This window comes from Desmodus rotundus, chromosome 5, assembly GCF_022682495.2.
Source record: "Desmodus rotundus isolate HL8 chromosome 5, HLdesRot8A.1, whole genome shotgun sequence".
NCBI classification, from domain to species: domain Eukaryota; kingdom Metazoa; phylum Chordata; class Mammalia; order Chiroptera; family Phyllostomidae; genus Desmodus; species Desmodus rotundus.
Window position 1 is genome coordinate 99,797,279 of NC_071391.1, and position 22,081 is coordinate 99,819,359.

Genomic DNA, 22,081 nt, shown 5'->3' on the forward strand with positions numbered 1-22,081 from the left:
AATAACATAAGGAAGTAATTTTGCAGAAATGGTAAAGATAAAGCAGAAAATGTAAAAATTACCTCTACATAGGGAAAAAAATGTTAATGTCAAAATGTTAATAGTGATCTTATAAAGTTATGACCCACAGACACATGAAAAGATGCTCGACATCGCTAATCATCAGGCAAATGCAAATCGAAAACACAGTGAGATTATCACCTCACGCCTGTCAGAATGGCTACTATCAACAAATCAACAAACAAGTGTTGGCGAGGATGTGGAAAAAGGGGAACCCTTGGGCACTGTTGGTGGAATTGTAAACTGGTGCAGTGACTGTGGAAAACAGTATGTAAGTTGCTCAAAAAATTAAACAGAACTACCATATGATCCAGCAATTCCGCTTCTTAGAATTTATCGAAAGAAATCCAAAACACAAACTCAAAAAGATAAATGCATACCACCCCATGTTTACTGCAGCATTATTTAAAATAGCCAAGATATGGAAGCAACCTAAATGTCTGCTGATAGGCAAATGGATAAATAAGATGTGGTACGTATACACAATGGAATATTACTCAGCCATAGAAAGAATGAAATCTTGCCGTTCGCAAAACATGGATGGACCTAGAAGGTATTGTGGTAAGTGAAAAAAGTCAGTCAGAGAAAGATAAATACCATATGATTTCACTTATACGTGGAATCTAAAAAACACAAAGAATGAACAAACAAACAGGAAACAAACTCACAGATACACAGAACAAATTCATGGTTGCCAGATGGGAAGAGGATTGGGGATAGGTGAAAAACGGAAGAGATTAAAAAGTACACACTGACAGTTATAAAAACAGTAATGGGATGTAAAGTACAGCATAGCAAATACATTCAATAATATCATAAAGACTATGTATGGTGTCAGATGGGTGGTACTAGACTTCTCAGGGTGATTACTTCGAAAAGTATATAAATGTCTAATTACTATATTGTACACCTGAAACTAATATGATATTGTAAGTCAACTATAATTTTTTAAAATAATAAAAAAAAATAGTTAACAGGAACAACAAAAAAGAATGTGAAGGGCTTATTCTAGGCACAGATGGCCTAAAGTTGAGGATTCTAGTAAGGAAGGAGGACACAGGGCTAATAACAAAGGCTAGGACTAAAATGAAAAGGATCTTCACCCCAAACTGGCCATTTCTTTGTAACTTATAACTCTAAGCCACTTAACACCTTGAGGCAAAGGATCTGATCTGATCATTAGACTTTAAAAGCTTTAACTTGGCAGTAAAATACACCCCTGAAACAATGAAGCCTTGAAACTCACTTTGTCAAAATAGAATGCTTAGAAATGACTAATTAATGACCAACTTCTCTAGGCCAAGCTCCCAGTCATTCCAGCATTGCATCTCTCTCAACAGACAATTCAGAGGCTGGGCTATACCTTCTCTGCTGCCTTCATAAGGGATCTAATGGTGATACTAGCTGGGCCAAGAGCATATCATCCACCTACATATTCATTCAGCAGGTAACATGGAAAGTTTGGGGAACAACCAAAGTATTTCTTGTGACAGTTATGGGAAAATATTCTAAGAGTCTAGTGAAACCAGAGCACTGCTGAGAGTACAACCTGGATTGGACAGCAGCTTAGTCTGGGGCCCTTGGGGGCTGATGTGCTACCATGTCCTCAGCCATTCCCACTCATCTGTGCTATGACCTGGCAGCAGCAACTGTGTACACCTGTGGAGTCCCCCCAAAAGTCTGTCACACTCACAGACCTGGACACCACCCCATCAACTGGGAATTTCCAGACAGTAACTTGGTAAATAAGGAAGCAGTGCAAACTCCCTTTCAAGCGGAATTGCGCTGCAGTCATGCTAGCCACACAGAGTAAGGTGGAATCATTAGAGAAATGGGCCTCTGGGCACTGCCAGCACCCATCTACAGAGCACACGCACCAGTGTTATACTTTTACCGTGGGTAGAGTGCTGCGGACAACATTTAAAATACTCTCAGGCTGCCACTCTCTGCTGTGTCTATCTTGGCCCCACACCACCCACCATGGACCTCCTGGGCTCAGGATTCTTCTGCAGAGCAGCAACAAAGGGGTAGTCTGGGGCTATCTTTTCACTGGTCTCTTTCTCCACTAGAAAATAGGTTCTATCTGAGTGGGGGCATTCTGTTTTGTTCACTCCAGTGCCTGGCACATTATAGGTACAAAATAAAATATTTGTTGAGGAAATGAATTCATATCAAATTTTCTACCATGAATATCATTACTGCATCTAGTCCTGGATTTTATTTCTGCACTAAACTAGTCTGTTTTTGCTTTCAAACAAACTCAGCATCCTTGAACTGAAAAACAGGTAGGAAACAATGAGTCTGAAAATTTGAGGGTATGGCTGGGGGAAGCCGTTGGCCAAGCTAACTACAGCAAAAAAATGGGCCACAAAGAGGAAATAAAAACTTAAGGAAAAAATAAAGTCAAAAATTAATCCAAATTGCCTAAGGATGTTTGTATTAGAGCAAAACACTAAAAATTTCAAGAACCTATGAATTTATATAATTGTCAACGGTCACTATGGGTTTACTTGGCCAAATTTTGTACCAAACATTCTCTCTGGATTACCTAATTTAATTTTCACAAAAATCCTACACAGGTATTATCACTAGCTATGTATTACAGATGAGAAAACTGACATACAAATCTGAGATGACACAGTTCCTTAGTGATCATGATGAGACGAGCCAGGCAGTATGCCCCCAGGACTCATACTGTACCACACTGACCACAGCCCAGGGCAGTAACTGAACTCAAATAAATTAAAATAAACTGGAACTGTGGGGGAAAACAGTTTAGGGGGAGATTTCCAGTCAAGATGGTGGTATAGGTAAACACAGCTTACCTCCTCGCACAACCACATCAAAATTACAACTAAACTATAAAACAATCATCATTCAGAACCATCAGAAATTGAGCTGAGCAGAAGTCCTACCATTACAAAATGAAAAAAGAAACTACACTGAGACTGGAGATGAGGAAGGGGCTGGTCCCATGTATGGCAGATAAAAATCAGGAGGGAGATCTCAGGAGTGAGGGATCCCAGCCGCACATTAGGCTCTCCAGCATAGGGTTCCAGTGCCAGGAAGAAAAGTCCCCATAACTTCTGGCTTTAAAAAACCAGTGGGGATTGAAGCTGTGGAAGACAGAAATTGCTGGAGTCTCAAGCAGTTCCTCTTAGAGGGCCCCCACACAGATTTACTCAGACTCACTCCCTCTGAGCTCCAGCATGGGGGCAGCAGATTGAAAGGCATCAGAGGCATACCGGGAAGAACTGAAATGTGCAGCATCAGGGCAAGAGCTGAGAGGTTGCTTTCTCCCAGACACAAGTGGTGACAGAGGCCATGTTCCTTTTCTGAGCCCTGCCCCCCAGAACCACAGAGCTGGCAGTCGGGTGCCATATCTAAGATTCCATCAATCTGGCTCACACTGTTTGCTCCACCCCAGTGATTCCCTGAGGCCCTTCCACCCAGCTTCCAGGCTCACCGAAGCCAGTTCCAGTAGCTCTTCCAAACAGAATGGCTTATCTTGACCCATGCTTCAGATTTTCCTAAATTCTTTCAAACAAGCAGCATCTGGCTTCAGTGAGCCCTGTACCTCTCAATAAGTTGCCCCAGGCCCAGCACTAGCAGCAGCCAGCCTTGGTTCACAGCTTGGCTTTGTCTGGGCACCACCAAATCCAGCACAAGTAACAGTCACCCACAGATATGTTTGTAGTTTATGCTGTGTGACCCCAGACAGAGCACAGGCGGTGGCTGACCTTGGATGTGCCAACAGCAATCAAGGCTCAACTACAACAGGACTATAACATGTACCCAATCACATGGTGGGTATGATTTGAGTATCCAGCGTGGGTAATAGGGCAGGCTATGCCACTGGGCTCTACAGGACACCTACTACATTAGGCCATACTACCAAGCCTGGGAGATGTAGCAGTTCTACCTAGTACATAGACACAAACACAAGGAGGCTACCAAAATGAGGAGACAAAGAAACATGGTCCATATGAAAGAAAAGAACAAAACTCCAGAAGAACTAAACAAAATGGAGACAAGCAATCTACTAGACGCAGAGTTCAAAACACTGGTTATTAGGATGCTCAAGAAACCTAGTGAGGACCTCAATAGCATTAAAAAATCCCATCAAAAATGAAAGATACACTAATTGAAATAAAGAACAATTTATAGGGAATCAACAGTAGAATGGATGAAGCTGAGAATGAAATTAGCGATTTGGAATATAAGGAAGGAAAAAACATCCAATCCAAACAACAAAAAGAAAAAAGAATCCAAAAAAATGAGGATAATGTAAGGAGCCTCTGGGACAACTTCAAAAGTATCAATATTCACATCATGAGCATGCTGGAAGAAGAGATGGAGCAAGAAAGTGGAAACTTATTTGAAAAAATGACAGAAAACTTCCCTAACTTGGTGAAGGAAATAGACATACAAGTCTGGGAAGCACCAAGTCCCAAACAAGATGAACCCAAAGAGGCCTACACCAAGACACATCATCATTAAAATGCCAAAGGTTAAAGACAAAGAGAGAATCTTAAAAACAACAAGAGAAAAGCCATTAGTTACCTACAAGGGAGTTCCCATAAGAACGTCAGGTGATTTCTCAAAAGAAATTTTGCAGGCTACAAGTTATTGGCAAGAAATATTGAAAGTGATGAAAGCAGGGACCTACAGCCAAGATTGCTCCACTCAGCAAAGCTGTCATTTAGAACTGAACGGAAAATAAAGAGCTTCTCAGACAAGAAAAAACTAAAGGAGTTCATCATCACCAAACCAGTATTATATGAAATGTTAAAGGGTCTTCTTTAAGAAAAAGATCAAAACTATGAACACTAAAATGGCAGTAAATACATATATGTCAAAAATTGTATCTAAAAACCAAAACAAACAAACAAGCAGAACAGAAACAGAAATACAGCTACAGAGAACGTATTGATGGTTGCCAGACTGGATGGGGGTCGGGGAGACGTGCAAAAAGGTGAGGGATTAAGAAGTACAAATTGGTAGTTACAGAACAGTCTGGTGATTAAAGTACAACATAGGGAACAGAGTAGCCAAAGAACTTATATGCATGATCCAAGGACTTGGACTACGGTGTGGGGACTGCCTAAAGGATTGGGCTGGTGCTGGGTAGAGGGGGACAAAGAAAGGGAGAAAAACTGGGACAACTGTAATAGCATAAACAATAAAATACAATGTAAAAACCCCCAAAAAGCAGATTAACTTTGTGCAATACTGTCTCAGTCAGGAAGCAGAAAAATGTAGATACGTTTTTTTGAGAATTATTAAAGTCAAGGTGTTGCTATTGAAGGCTCACTGAGAGACTGAGGCACAAATGCATACCTCCTCACGCCCCACCCCTGAACTCTGAGCTCACAGATCCGTTTCTGGCTGCTTCTCAACACTGCAGCCTGGTAAACTTTTCATCTTCTCCCTGATAATTCAATTCCTTTCTCAGCTCACCTCAGAAATGACTCAAACCACAAGCTGCAGGGCTGGAGAGGCTACATGTATACTCAGGTTTTTAAGCCCACACCCCATCTGGAGCCAGAGGCTGAAGACATTTACACCAGACGAAAATGTGAAATGATACTATGTCTCCTATTTTAATAGCAAACTTGGCAGCCTCAATCATGCCCTCCTGGCTGACCAAGCAATGACCTTGCCAAGCCCCACTTCCTGAACCCACAGTAGAGGCTGGCTACCTCAGCACAAGGCAGACACCAATCATAGCCTTACCTTCCCTTTCAGTGTCTGCAAAGCATCCAGGTAGGCCGCCAGCATGGGCAGACTCAAGGTCTCCACCAGGGTGGTGTGCAGCCACTGGATCAGCTTGGTATCCCAGCTCACACTTGCCAGGGCCTGCCGCACTCTCCTCGCACACTTGTCCACGGCAACACGGCGTAGCACTGGCTCATTGCAAGCCTGAAAGACAAACATGGAACAATAAAACACGAGGTCCATCTTGTCAGCAACTGGGGGTGGGGAGGCACACATGTGTGCACTGTGGGCAGCTTTAGGAGTCTCACCCCTTCGTTGGCCAAGCGGGCAAGCCGGTCAGACTGCAGTGCTTTGAGGATCTTGTTGAATAGTTTGTTCTGGGCCATTGTCCAGCCTGTTCTGTAAAGGAAACTCCGAGGAATTAAAGTCAAACCCTAGGAATACTCCCCATGCATGTACACTGTACAAAGATTATGCCGTGTCTTTTGTTCCTACTGTAAAATGGCATGACTCAAAGTAGCTTAATCTAAGACCACCAAACTAAAGCACAGACCACGATTCTGGTCCCAGTTCTGCCAGTGAGACACCTCAGCATATAGTCGTATTAATATATACACTACTAGTCAAAATCAGTCAAAATGAAGTCTTTTTAGTGCTAGCCAAGCTGATTATTTACCTAGTAGTGGCTAAAATAATCCATTAGTACATAAAAGAATGGCTGCACTGCACAGACATATTTGAATTTCACAAGGTTAATAGTTCACACAAAAAGGCAGACAAGATGAGCAAGCCTTTCAGTGTACTGGAACCCCAGACTAAGATAAAAGGCCTATTTAAATTAGCTTCAGGAACAAACATAGAACAGAAATGTAACAAATGAAGTGGCTATTCTCCCACTCCCTGATCGACCCTACACTAACCTCTCTCCCTTTCCATCATGTATTACTTTTTCTGTATATCACCCAGTTAACAAATTCACTTTCGAATATCTGTTCCACGTGAGTTAACACTGTGTCATCAGCACGGGACACAAGCATACACACTTCTACCCTGTTTGTGGATGGCAGGATGTGTCCTCCTCCAACTCAGCTGTGAACCCCTGCAATAAGAAACCTGTCCCACTACCCTGTCCCCACCAGTCATACCCTGCACAGAGAAGTGGCACTTATTAAAGTCCTCCTCCACTCCAGTCGATCTTAATTACTCTGATACCCCAACTCTGGGCAGTATTCTTCCTAAAGACACTGAGAGAAATGTAACAGAAGATGCCCAATTAATATTTGTTTACCAAATCCCCTAGCCATAAAATAAACCGATAATAATATTACCTTAAAGAATTTTTTTAAAGCAGGTGCCAGAACCAAATAAGGACCTGGAATAAGACCAAGGTAGTAGTTCAAACCAGTGGGGATAAAGGAAGTGGGGCTGTGACAACTAGTAGTCAAATGGAAAAAGGAACCCTGGAACCCTACATACAAAATAAATTTCAAGTGGAATAAAAAGTTAAATATCAAAAACATGCCCTGGCTGGTGTGGCTCAGTGGACTGAGTGCCGGCCTGTGAACCTAAGGGTCGCTGGTTCGTTTCCCAGTCAGGGCGCATGCCTGGGGTGCAGGCCAGGTCTGCAGTAGGGGGCGCGTGAGAGGCAACTACACATTGATGTTTCTCTCCTTCCCTTCCCCTCTCTCTAAAAATAAATAAATAAAATATTTTTACAAATAACATTAACAAAGTACTAGAAGACACATAGATAGTGACATCTATCTATCTATCTATCTATCTATCTATCTATCTATCTATTGTAGAATAAGTAAAGCCTTTAAGTGCAACCTAAAACCTAGAAACTTTAAAAGGAAGAAAGATAAATATATTACGTAAGTATTTCAAACTTCTGTAAATGAAAAAAGTGAAGTATCATAAAGTCAAAACACCTGCCATTTCATTAAAATAGAAAAGGCCGCTAGAAAACTAAGAAAAAGACAAAATACTCAAAACAAAAACAATGGGCAAAGGCAAAGAACATGAAAGGCAATTCACACACAAAAAGTATAGGCAACCCGGTTTAAAATAAAATATGCAAATTAAAATAAAAAATATTATTTTTTACCTATCAAATGGGTAAAATTTAAAAGTTTAATAGTACTCTGTGCTGTGAGGATGTAAGAAGATAGGTCTCGCCTTACTTTATTGATGGAAATATAAATTAGCACAACCTTTTGTAAAGTCAATTTGGAAAATCACTTTTGGACAGAAATCAATCAAAAAACCTAGGTCATATCATGTCACTCTGCTCAAAGCCCTTCAATGGCCCCATTTCATCTGTTAAAAGTCCAAGTTATTGCCATGGGCTATCTGGATCCCACTCCCTGCCTCCCAAGTCCCAAATCTCTGAATATCAAACTACAAGAAAACTTGACTAGACCCTGATGAAGTAGCAGGAATAAGCCGCATCATCGTCCACAGCTGCCCTGACCTCTGTGTTTCACCACATTGCTCCCCTGTCCCCCAATCTGCATGCTCCCATATCATAGCTAGGGCCCTGGGGTCATCCAGGCCCTCTCCCTTGAACAATGGCTCTGTTCCCACCTCCTTCAGGTCACTGCTCAGATGTAACCTCTACCAAGGCTTCCCTGACTCACCCCTATTTATGAAACTGCCAGCACCACACTCCCACCCTGAATTCCCTATCTCCCTTCCAGCCATATCACATTCTCACATTCTATCCGTTTTACTTCTTTAGTCTGTCTTCCTCTGCTAGAATGTAAAGGACAAGATGGCAGGGACTTTTATTAGTTTTGTTTAAGTGCTAGATCCCCAGCACATAAAACAGTATCTGATGCATAGTAGGGACTTGACATCTGCTGAATAAATAAATGGATAAATTGTGTATATACAACATTCTAAGTCCTGTAAACATCTGAGCACAAACTCAAACCTTCACACTCCTCACCACACTAAGCACTTGAGGAGCAGCAGAAGACACTGAAACCTAACATAGGTACAAGTAATTTGAGCCTTTCACCATACCAGGGTGGTTAAACAATTTCAAAACCTCTTACCTGACTGCACACCAGCATCCTTCCCATGACACCCCACCAAGAAGGTACCCTATTTTCTACAGCTTATCTTTCTAAGAACACCAATAACATGGCCCAGGCACTGTGAAGAAGGAGGATAAATATCCTTTGTAATTCCCTTTGCACATCTGTCCCACTGTCCTTGGAAGGAGTAAACACCCTCTAGAAAGGAGGAAAATACAGTCCAACTTCTTTTCCTTCTGTAAAATAAATCTCACCTGCATGTTTTACAACTGACCAGTTCCACAGTCCAGGGAAACACTAACTCGGAGCCATGACTCTACCCAGCTCTGCAATGAAGAGCCAGATGTGTGGCTTCAGTCTCCTTGACTGAAAAACAGACATGGATCTTAGGTTTCTCTACCAATAAAAACTCGGGTTAGCTATAATTACCGATGGAAGCAACAGTTGTAAGAGAGCAGAAGTCCACAATCACAGAATTCTTCAGAAGCTTTCCTTGCTACACTAACTCCCTTTTCAACCTCCAAACCTCCTTTTTAACACTGTTGTGAGGTACCAGAAGCAGTCTCGGGTTTCTGAGAAATGTCCTTTTACTTAATTTTCCCTTAGTTCTCCTGACTTATTCCTGCTACTTCACTGGATCTTGTCAGGTTTTATTGTAGTTTGAGCGTCAGAAATTTTGGACTTAGGAGGTGGGCAGTGGGAGCTTCAATTCAAGTGATGGGACACAGGACACTGTGTGATCAGAAGGCTTGTGGGAACCAGCTGGTTCACATTATTTGAAGGCACAAAGCACTCACATGAGTAGCACCTCTCATGTATACTGAGTTCCGAGTGAGCTCAGGGATCTGATGGTGGTGGCAGGAGATAGGATGTTCACAAATAATTTTAAAAGCTCTCTGGATATAGAACAAACATTTCAAAAATTTATATGGAACCATAAACGACCCTAAATAGCTGCAGCAATTTTGAGAAAGAAGAACGAAGTAGGACGAATCACAATACCTGACATCAAATTATATTACAAGGCCACAGTAATCAAAACAGTCTGGAACTGGCCCTGGCTGGTGTGGCTTGGTAGATTGAGTGCCAGCCTGCAAACCAAAGAGTCGCTGGATTCCCAGTCAGGGTGCGTGCCCAGTGGGGGGGCATGCAAGAGGTAACTATATGTTGCTGTTTCTCTCCCTCTCTTTCTCCATCCCTTCCTCTCTCTCTAAAAATAAATAAATAAAATCTTTTAAAAAAATTTAAAAAGAAACAGTTTGGTGCTGGCATGAAAACAGACACACAGATCAATGGAACAGAATAGAGAGCCCAGAAATAAACCCAAGTCTCTATGGTCAATTAATATTCAACAAAGGGGACAGAAGCATAAAATGGAGTAAAAATAGCCTCTTCAACAAATGATGTTGGGAGATCTGGACAGCAACATGCAAAAAAATGAAACTCAACTATCAACTTATACCATATACAAAAATAAATTCCAGATGGATAAAAGACTTAAATGCAAGTTGCAACACCACAAAAGTCCTAGAGGAGAACATAGACAGGAAAATCTCAGATATTCCACGCAGCAATATTTCCACTGATATGTCCCCTAGAGCAAAGGACATAAAGGAAAGAATAAACAAATGGGATCTCATCAAAATAAAAAGCTTCTGCATGGCTAAAGAAAACATCAGCAAAACGAAAAGGGAAACAACCGTATGGGAAAACATATTTGCCAATGATACCTCAGACAAGGGTTTGATCTCCAAAATATATAAAGAACTCACAGGACTCCACTCCAGGAAGACCAACAACCCAATTGCAAAATGGGCAAAGGACCTGAATAGACAATTCTCCAAGGAGGACATGCAGAGGGTCCAGAGACGTATGAAAAGATGTTCCGCATCAGTAGCCATCAGAGGGATGCCAATTAAAACCACAATGACTTACACCTGTCGGAATGGCCATCATAAACAAATCAGCAAACAACAAGTGCTGAAGAGGATGTGGAGAAAAGGGCACCCCAGTGCACTGTTGGTGGGTGTAGAGACTGGTGCAGCCTCTGTGGCAAACAGTATGGAATTTCCTCAGGAAACTAAAAATGGAACTGCCTTTTGACCCAGCTATTCCACTGCTGGGATTATATCCTAAGAACCCTGTAACACCAAGTCAAAAGTACCTATGCACCTCAATGTTCATGGCAGCACAACTTACTGGCCAAGTGCTGGAAACAGCCTAAGTGCCCTTCAGTAAATGTGGATCAAAAAACTATGGTACACAATGGAATACTAAACAGCAGAAAGAAAGAAGGAGCTGCTACCCTTTGTGACAGCATGGATGGAACTGGAGAGCATTATGCTAATTGAAATAAGCCACGCAGTGAAAGACAAATACCATATGATCTCACCTACGAGTGAAACCTAATCAACAAAACATACAAGAAAGCAAAATATAACCAGAGACACTGAAATAAAGAACAAACTGACAGAAACCAGAGGGGAGGTAGGAGGGTATAACAGGGAAAAAGGAGGAAGGGTTGTCAAGGAACATGTATAAAGGACCCATGAACAAAGCCAGTGGGGGGCAGGATTGAGGGTGGGGGGTGTTTGAGGTGGGAGGGAGGGTGAGTGGGGGAGGGTTGCAGGGGGTGGAAAATGGAGGCAACTGTACTTGAACAACAATAAAAAGTAGAGAGAGAAAGAAAGAAAAGAATCTACCTTCAAAGAAGCAATTTTGAAAAGATATAGTACTATATACTTGTTTGCAAATATCACTAAATAAATAAAAAGAGATCTAGTTATGAATTTTAAAAAAAGAGAAAAAAAATAAAAGCTCTCTGGAGATACTTAAGATGTATGTCCATGTGAATACATCTCTTTGTTTTTGCTAGCTGGTTCTGCCCTATCGGTGGGCATTCAGGTTATGTCCCTTTTACTGCTCTTATGAACAGGTGCAGTGACCATCTCTCATTTCCCCATAACACATACATGCACGCATCTATCTCCAACTTTATATAGCTGTGCGAGTATCTCTGAAGGATAAATTTCTTGAGGTGGAAATGAAAGATCAAAGCCTATTCTGTGTTAAAATGTTTGAATTTCCATTTCTGTGGAAAAATGTATAAGGAACCTGTGACATCTTGAAAGCAGTATTACACTGCAGCCTTACCTCCAGCAATGAAGCTCATTTATAGGTTAGGCAACAAATACAATTTCTTCATGTTCAAAAATCTCTTAAGCTTTCTCAAAGCATATTGATCGTGTCATAGACTTTAATTCCAAGGACAGTGAATAAGGCATAATTTATTTATGAGGCACCAAGAGTATTTCAAAAATTATTGTTTTTAATTACAAAACAGGATGTTTTCTCCATTTGTTTTTCTTACTCTATTCTGAAAGTGAAAATGATGGCAGCAAGGAAAATGAAATGAACAAAATGGGAAAGGGGTTAGAAAGCTATTTAGAAATTACTCCTATACATCGATGACAGCTAAAATTAAATTTAAGAACCACAATGGTGGGAGTCTAAAGTCCCAGAAAAAGTTCTTAGGATTGTTGCTGGATATACAACAAAGTGATTCCAAGAACTGAAATACGTTCTCTGTATTTTGTCAGCTTCGTGGAGGGCTGGAAAATTAAGTGGGCAGGGGAAAAAAGATCTAACCTAAGATTAAGAGCATGCAAAATATATAATTAAGGAAAATTTTAAAAACAGGAGACAGAAATTTAAATACAAGTCTAAACAGTTAAATAGCTGATGGGAACTGCGGTGAGTCAACATAGTCCCCCTACCTAAATCTATTTAATTTTCGAGAGCACGAAATGCCTCTTCTTCATTTCTTAGATGAGATCAGATAATCTTATGTTGTCCATGCTCTGACTGAACCTGAATGATGTTCTGACCTCTGGATCATCTTATCCAAAGCAGCCAAAAGTCACGTTGGCCCTAGAAAAGCCTAATATTTTCAAAGGTAATTGTTCTTTCTCTGATAGAGACAAGTTTTTCAAGAGAGATTAATTCAATATTAAAATGTCTAAAGGATTTTTTCTAAACAGAAACCAAACAGGGAGAGACAGAGAACATCCAGAGAAATGAAATAGGTCACACTTACTTTTTCAGATTATAAATTTTTTTTGCTTAAACACCAAGAGAAAGGAAAGAAAGAATGAAGGGAAGAGAGAGAGGGAGGAGAGCGAGACTAGGAGAGAGGAGAAATAAACAACGCAAAGACTGTGGACTCAAAATTTCAGATATTGAATCTAAGATTAATACACAGACACATACAATATTGAGAGAGATTATTAGAGCATATTTAGAAAAGGAGAATGGCTTTCTTTTGGCTGAATTCAGAGAAGTTCTGATTTCTAAGATAAGACAACCTGCTTTAGGACACTAGACTCTTTTACTGAAATATTGGAAATGTCCTAAAATCCATTTGAGCAATGCTGAGACATATCATGTATCAGGAGTATTTTACTGAATGTCTTTCAAAAGCTGTGCATCTAATTGAACTTCACATCTGAGAAACATCTGAGGGGAAAAAAGCTGATCCAACTTCTTTAGGGCAACATTACTACTCCAGCAAAATGTAAATCATTTTATTTTTCTAAATAAAGTTTTTTCTTCTTTTAAATTAATCTTGGAGAGAGAAAGTGAGAAACATAAATTTGTTGTTCCACTTATTTATCCATCCACTGGTTGCTTCTTGTATATGTGCTGACCAGAGATCGAACCGGCAACCTTGGCATATCAGTATGACACTCTTAACCAACTGAGATACTTGGCCAATGAGTGAATCATTTTCAAAGGTTCTGCAAGTCGTACAACTCTGGCAAGCAGACACAGGAAAACAATCTAGACTGGAGGTCAGCAAATGTTTCCCACAATGGACTGGATAGTAAATATTTGAGTCTGCGGGCCATATGGTTTCTGTCACAACTATTCAACTCTTCAATCACAATGCAAAAGTAGCCATGGACAATACCTAAAAGGGTGGGCATGACCTTGGTCCAATAAAATTGCATTCATAGACACTGAAATCCGAGTTTCATGTGTCTTCTTTAGATATTTTTTCAACCACTTTAAAATGTGAAAACCATTCCCAGTTCATGGGCTTACAAAAACAAGCAATGGGCCCGATTTGGTGCATGGGCCCTAGATTGTTAATCCCTGATCCAAACAATTCAACCAATCAGAGAAGAAGATTTAAACTGTTTCACAAATTATCAGGCATTACTACAGAAAGTCAGAGTCAGTTGAGGGAGGAGAGGGCTTCATTTTCTATTACATAGAAAGTTATCTGAAGGCAGTTACTACTGAAATAATTGAAGAGGGGAAAATAAAACACTAACAAAGAAAATTAAGTTTCTGACTCCACTGAAAGATCTCTGAGGAAAAACAAATTTCTAGTCCTATAGCCCATGAGTTTTTGATGTGGGAAACTGTAATTTTACATGATTTTATACAGGAAGAAAAGAAGCAGCAATTTAATAATCAAGTCAAGGGAAAGAATGGCAACAAGATGATTATAATCAGAGCAGAGAGAACTAACTGCAATCTCCAAACAGATTATAGATCCAGAGTTTGGGGACAGAGTCGTAATATGGTGACCTCTGAAAGTGAAGCCAGTAAGTATCATCAAATAAAATTAGCTGTGTGCAAAAGTGACCTACCTGAAAAGATGGTTTGTAAGCCTGTTGCTAATGAGGACGCCTCCAAAATCTCATCAGACACTAAAAAACAAATAATCTGAGATAAACTGAGCACTAATTAATCATATCAATCTATGGCAATGTCATAACAGAAGGATGGAGGTCCCCATGGAGAAAGATAAGCCTCTGTCAGTGTTTCCCTGCAGGACCGGGCAGGCGAAGCTGAGCCCGTGAGGCCTACTGTGTGAGCCCTTTTGCTGTGAGGAAAGATGGGTGCATCTAGCTACCTTGTTGAAGGAGGAAGCCTCCAGGGCAGACTCCACACTTCTGGAATAGAATGGCTTCTCACTCTCCTACTGAGAGTTCATGCTCTGGACAGGCCATTCCAGTGTCTCATATGCTTTATAGTTATACCTGTCCTTGTAAATTAAGAAACTGGTATTCATATGTGTTATTAAGTTTCTGATGACTTTGTTAAGTATAAGGGTCCCCAAAAACCTCTTGATCATGAGCATAGGTGAACTGATTTAAACACTTCGTGCAGCAGTCCCATGCAGCTTCTGCAATTGCACTGAGGATACCAGTGCAGGATAAAGGCTCACCTTGTTCAGCCACTAGGCCCTTTTTACTTCCCTTAAGAAGTGAGTAGAGGAGATGAGAACACTGGGCTCTGGAAGTGGACTGCCTGCTTTGAACAAACCCCTGTTCCATCACTTCCTAAGACTTCTTAACCATCCTGAGCTCAGTTCCTCCACCCTGTAAAATAGGGAAGAAGAAGGGATACACCTCGAAGAGTTGCTTGGAGGATTAAGAGATCACGCACATGAAGAGCTTGGCACAATGCTAGGCACCTAGAAACCACCTGACAAATGGTGGTTCTTTTTTGTTACTAGCACTGATTACTATTTTTTATTAACTATAACAACAATGATAAACCATTTTGCTGAATCCATTGACTCCGGTAATACACCAGCAGTTGATCTTCACTAATAGCAGTTTTTCCTCTTTATCCAAAGCCCTGGAGAGTATTTCCCTTTCTTAGGGCTCAATGTTAATTCCAATTCAAGATCCCAAACAATTTCTTCACAAGCTATTCAATCAAAGTGCAGAGCTGTTCCACTTTTAACAACCACCACTTTGATCACACAAGCACATCTGCTCAATATCATTCCCGACTTCCGACCAGGCTCATAAATCATGACAATTGCCTCAAACTTTCCTACCCTTCTTCCTACCGAATGTCTTCCTTCTCTTCCATTATTATAAAATAAGATCTCTCCAACATTATAGCAAGTGTACCAGCTACCAAATCCTGTGTAAGATTTTAACATCCCCTTACAAATGGCAGGTAAATAAACAAGAGAGCCATCAGGGAATGGCAAATCAAAACCACACTGAGATGTCACTTCTCAACCTCTAGAATGTTGATAATAAAGAAAAAGACAGATAATAAATGTTGGCAAAGATGTAGAGAAATTGGAACTCTCTTACACTGCTGGTGGGAACATAAAATGGTGTAGTACCTTTGGAAATCAGCCTAGAAAGTCCTCAAAAGTTAAACATGGAGTTATCATATGACCCAGCCATCCCAATCCTAGGTAAATATGCAAGAAAACTGAAATCATATGTCCACACAAAAACAACATGATTATTCACAGCAGCATATTTATAATAGCCAGTAAGTAGTGGCAACCACAATATCCATCAACAGAGAACAGATAAACAAAATGTGGTACATCCATATAATGCAACATCATTTGGCAATAAAATGGAATGAAGTACTGATTCATACTGTAATATGCATGAGCCTTGAAAACATTACACTGAGAGAAGCCAGACACAAAAGCCACATATTGTATGGCTCCATTTTTATAATCAGAATAGGCAAATTTAAAGAGACAGAAAGGAGACTGGTGGTTGCCAGGGCTGGAGGGGTTGGGAGGTAATGAGAAGCGACTATTAACGGACATGAAGTTTCTTCTGGGGGTGATAAAAATGTTCATCACACTGACTGTGGTGATGAATATATTAAAATGTACACATGAAATAGCTGAGTTGTATGGTATGTAAATTTTATCTTCATAAGGTTGTTATGCAGTAAGTAAAAGATAAATGTTCTCCAAACGAATGACCTGGAGAGGACAGTGGAGTCCCTGGGTCAGTTAGAAGCATAGTAGCAAGTCAGCCGACTCATGAAAATGGGCTGAAGTAGTCCCTCAAAACCATGGACTGCAAATCTATATTTAGAAGCCACTCAAATCAAACATCTATTAGTTTTTCATGTGACTCCAAAATATTTTCATGCCTAGTTACAGACGATATAAAACAGTATCTTACAAATTTATATCTAATGTTTTTGAGTTTTGGGTTTTTTTAATAGTCTGGGTAACTCCTATATCAGATGTTGTACTATATAAGCTACAGCGTTAGTCATACCTATTAAATTTAATTCATTTATTTATTTGATAAATGTTTATCATATGCCTACTAGGTACCAGGCAGTTTCCTGTGTGTCAGGGATGCAAAGGGACTGAGATGCAAGCCCTTGTCTTGAGGAGCTCACTGCAGAGTGAGCTAAGACTTATAATGCAGAATTAGGAGAACAGGTGTGTGGATGCTAATGAATAGGCACCTAATAAATGTGTTTCATTGCAGATGATACAAAATATTTACAGCACAGTGAACATTAATGCTATAGTGATCAGTCCTCCTGAGGAGTGGCCTACCTGTTGACATGCTCCTCCCAGTCCTCTGGTGGGGGAGGGGCATCTGCATCAGTCCTGGCGAAGATGACATGTCTTTCACACTCGTTCATCACACTGCGTGCCTTCTGATTGTCGTAGAGTGGCACAGGGGTTGATGTGACTGTCTCCACATCTATTGGGACATCTGATTCACTGTACACAGGTGAGAAGATAGGACAAGGACACATGTACTTTATACAACACAGGTGTTAAACAATCATCTGGTTGCCAAAAATGACTCTTTAATATAACCAGCTTTAAAATATTCACAAGCACATTAAATCCACAAGAAAATTATGATCTAAAGTCATCTTTCCAACACTTGTTGCGACCTCTGCCCTCTGACACACTCTTATATGCTAGGGGACACAGTCATTTTGGAATGACTGTATGCAAAAAATGAAAAATGGTTATTTTTTAAAAAGACAAATATATTCCATAAGCAAATAGTTGACTGCCTATATGTAATTTCCAATACAACAGCTATAGGCCACATGAAATTATTTAAATTAAGAAAAATTAGATTAAAAATTCAGTTCCTCAGTCACACTAGCCATATTTCAAGTACCCAACAGACATATGGTGGTTATGGTGGCCACATACTGGATGCACAGGTATAGAGCATTTCTATCACTGCAGAGAGTTCTGTTGGACAGTACTGACCCCGAGTTTTAACTATTCATACTAACTTTCCCCATCACTACAAGTCAACTAGTAGTTAATTATAGAGCCTCTGATTGTCTAAGACAGAATGCATGGAATGTAGACACCTTAGCTACTTAACTCACTGTGAAAAGAGCCTAGAACAGAAACAAATAGAAACGGACATCTGAAGGATCTTTCATATTTTAAAGTGTTAAGAAAATCCTAGTGCCATAAGGATACTGGACTGGCTGTCGCCCCAAATACTATGCTAATCAAACTGGTCTACTGGCTGTCTAACAAACATCACTTTAACTTTCTGACCTCAGTGATTTTATTGCAACCATTCCCAATGTCTGGAATAATGACATCATTCTGAAATGAAGTGAAGTCATATGTAGCTAGATTGGGTGGTGGGTGAAAGAGCTGATTATCTTCTCTGGACCAGACACTGGGTGAGGCACTTAGACCTGTGTGCCTAAAAGAGAACTCTTGATTTCATCATTCTAATATAGCCTCCCCAAGTCTTCCCCAACTCATAGCACCAACTGGCTGCTCAAGCCAGAAATCTAAGAGTCATCCTAGTTTCACCTATCCCTTACTCCTGGGCCCTTTCTAACTCACTGCAGCAGGTCCTGTTGACTCTACCTACAAAATATATCTCAAGGCCATCCATTTTTCTCCATTTGTACTATTCCCACCCCTATGCAAGTTATCATGATCTCTGGCCCCCATGACAATGAGGCCCCCTAGCAGGTCTTCTCTATTCAACTCCTGTACTATAATCTATTCAGCAAAAATTCAAAGTGATCTTTTAAAAAATAAATCCAATCTCTAGCTTAAAATCTTTCAATTTCTCATGACTCTTAGAATCAAATTCTTATATGAAGCCTCACTCACTTCTCTTCTAGCTCCCACTTATATCCCCTCATCACAACCATACTCCAGACACAATAGCCTAAAATAAGTTCATAGAACACACCAAACTCCCATTTTCAAGACCTACAAATGGAGATGGTGTATAGAGGAAATAATTTCCTAAGGACGGTCTACACAATCTCAGTTTTAAAAAATGTGAGATACAAGCACAGGAGTTTCAATATTAGTAAGAAGCTTACATAACTAGAGAAAAAGATCTCAAATTCTATATTTCAGGAGCTCATCAGTTATGTCCTAGGCCAGAGGCATCAGGATTATGCTGGATAATTCCCTAAAGTCAGAGATCCTGTGCCCTGTACAACCAAAAAAAGCCAACAAAATGCTGCCCTCCTTAGGAAATGAAATAAAATCCACTATTCTGTATGTGTTTAAAATAACGCATATCATGTACCTCTAGCTCATTAAGACTTAATGGGGGATATAAGAAACAAAATATAAGATCTCGATTACCCAACAAACCTATAACCTGTGGTAGAGGAAAGATTAAACATTAGGTCATATTAAAACAAACAAAAAGCCTCCTCCCCAAAGCAGTTTATAAAATTACATAAGGGTATGGTCATTAAAATAGAATATATCAACAAATCTTGAAATATAAATAATTATAACACCTTAAAGCTTGAAAGAATTGCTAAACAGTTTTATTTAAGCCCAATGTAATTGTATCACCTATTACATACTAAATTTATGAAAAAAAAATCCTTACCCTATAATGTAGGCTGGCTGAAAATACAATCAGACCTAAGAAGGGTTTACATCACCCATGGGTGAGTTCTGAAACAAGCTAAGGCAGAAGGAAAGAAAGGTCTTGTGGATATGCTCCTGAACTGTTCAGATGAAGCCAGTAAATGGTATTGTTGCCAGTGTTTGGCAAGCCAGACGCTAGACTAAAGGAAAGAGTCTAAACCTGTGTGGCAATTTTTAAGTCAATTCTTCATTCTTTTTCTTCACCAGTTAAATGATCCTCTTCCATTTCCTCTTTCCATACAAGTCCTATTACCTAAATGGAATAGTTTGTTTGGTTTCTTTTGAACATCCTTCCTTTCCTAACTTGTCAGATGTCTTGAATGTTGATGTCTAGATGGGCCCGATACCCTCACACTGCTTACCAGAGACGCCCTAAGTAATAAACATCCAAGCCACCCACCCCCACACAATCCTCCACAGTCAAGTCGTCTGGAATCCCCACTATCTAAACACTGCCCAGTTAGGGCAACCGCAGCCCCTAGGAGGGGAGCCCAAACTCACATGGTACTTTCATGCTGCCTTCGGGGAGTAACAAAGAGCATGCGGGTGGGCCGGGCACTACTGGCATCTGGGTGGGCACTCCATGGCTTGGCATAGCTATGATCCAGAAAAACCAGATCCAGCTCCCGTTCATGCACTGAAAGCTGGAAGAGCAGTGAGGTGCCCATGCGCCGTGCTGAAGTCTGGAAGTCCCTCTCCACACCCCGGTGGGCCATGTCACTGGCGGGGCAGCAAGTCAAAGAACAGGTGTGTCTGCATGCTAGTCACCTGCAGTGGAAAGTTTACAATTCAAATATTCTAAATTTCTTCCAACGTGAAACATCTCATATGCTTCTTACCTTTGTGACCTATCATTCACAACTGAAACTCCATTACACTGCACACCCTCACCCACCGCAGGGAGGGTTCCTGAGATCTCACCCCGCCCCAAAAGGCTCTGGCACCATGAGTTCCTTCATACTCAATCTCTACAAAATTCGTTCACCGGAGAGCTGAATGACTTCCCTGGCCGCAAAGGCCTCCCTCAGACAGATACTAACTTGCTCAGCCAGTGCCTTGATTCCCTACGTGGGCCAAAAGGCTTTTGGCGAACAACAGTTATCACAAGTTTTATTCTCGAGCTAAGTAAGGATCTCTACTGCTTCTCACCATTCCCTGAAGCTTCAGGGTTTTCGTAGTAGCGGCGGGGCAACGTGGGCCCCAAGGATGACCTTTAAGTCTCTAGTTTGATGTTAAATGAAAGTTTTGCAACAACTTCATAACAGTCTGCAGTTTTAAAACATACAAAGGAGAGCTCCTTCTCGAACCCGTAACAAAGTACCACCCTAGGAGGAACTCTTCTTTACCCGGGGTGGGCGGTCCCCACAAACCGCCCAGGACTCCCACCACCCCTGGGGGTCTCGTCACCGGACCTCCAATCGGCCCCATCCAGTAGGCGGGGCTTATCGTTCGCACTTTACAAAAGGTGCGAGTTCGAGGAGGGGGAAGGGATGAAAGGACTTGGCTAAGGTCCCCGAGAGTTCGCAACCAAGAGGCGCCTCCTCACACCCGCCTCCCGCCCGTCCGCCTTCACGCCTGGCGGTGTGTCCGCGGCCCAACAAGTCAGGAGCGGCCAGAGCTCCAGCCCCTAATCCCTGACTGCCGGTGAGCCCCGAAGCCCTCGCCGAGCATGCCCCCAACCCGCCCCCGCCCCGGGCCGCGACCCCCACGGCCCGCCACCCCAGTGGGCCTACCCTCCCTTACCCACAATCCGCTGGCCGCGCGCTCAGCCCGGACGGGCTCTCAGGGCGCGTGCGCGTTAACGCCCCCACGTTCGTCCCTCAGGGCTCCAAGCAAAATGCGGAAGCGGTCAACAGCCTGGGAAGGGAGGGGTGGGAAGCGATAAAACCCGGAGTGGATTACCCTGCTTCGCAGAGGCGGGAAGCGGAGAGTCGGAAATGCGCGGATCTTGGGAGGCAGGTCCGCGGGGAGACCGGGATCCCTCTCCTGCATTTTCACCGGGAATACGAGGGCCAAGGAGGAGGCTGGCTCCTGCCGCGCCAGTCTTGCTGTCCGCACCCCGTTCGTTGTTTCTTCGCCCTCCACCTCTGCCAGAACCCCGAATGGGCTCGTTGGGAATTTTACTTCTAAGAAACAACCACAATAAAAATAAATCAAAAAAGTTCTTGTGAGCCTAAAACTGCTCTAAAAAATAGCCTATTAAAAATAAAAGGCCCTAACTGGTGTGGCTCAGTTAGTTGGGCATCGGTCCCCCAAATCAAAAGGTCACCGGTTTGATTCCTGGTCAGGGCACATGCCTGGGGATGCTGGTTTGGCCTGGTGGAGGCACATATGAAAGGCAACAGATCAATTTTTCTCTCCTCTTTTACCCTTCCTTCCCCTCACTCTAAAAAATAAATAAATAAAATCTTTTTTAAAATAAAGAAAGAAAAGAAACATTTGACCAGAGTGCTGTTGAAACAGGATAATAACCATACCTGGAAAGAACACGAATAGACTTCAATGGTTATTACCATGAGGGACCTTAAAGTGTTCCAGAAGAAGAAAGATTTCC

At 41.5% G+C, this 22,081-nt stretch overlaps 1 protein-coding gene across 9 annotated transcripts in view; it reads right to left on the reverse strand.

Moving 5' to 3' along the window:
- Positions 1-21,342, reverse strand: part of KANSL3 (KAT8 regulatory NSL complex subunit 3) — a 41,369-nt gene extending 20,027 nt beyond the window's left edge. For 5 of the 9 annotated variants that reach the window (XR_011651224.1, XM_071221513.1, XM_071221511.1 and 2 more), the window contains exons 1-5: positions 21,271-21,342; positions 20,029-20,295; positions 17,182-17,352; positions 6,087-6,177; positions 5,797-5,982 (exon numbers count right to left, since the gene is read on the reverse strand). Coding sequence is in view for 8 of the 9 variants with exons in the window: in XM_071221513.1 (XP_071077614.1) it covers positions 5,797-5,982; positions 6,087-6,177; positions 17,182-17,352; positions 20,029-20,243 (663 nt within the window). In the remaining variant the exon portion in view is untranslated. Of the gene's footprint in view, positions 1-5,796; positions 5,983-6,086; positions 6,178-6,923; positions 7,023-14,476; positions 14,537-17,181; positions 17,353-20,028; positions 20,296-20,676; positions 21,185-21,270 lie in introns of those variants that run through there. The other 4 variants (XM_024571804.4, XM_045204734.3, XM_045204735.3 and 1 more) reach the window with 4 other exon arrangements.
- Positions 21,343-22,081: the final 739 nt, after the last annotated feature.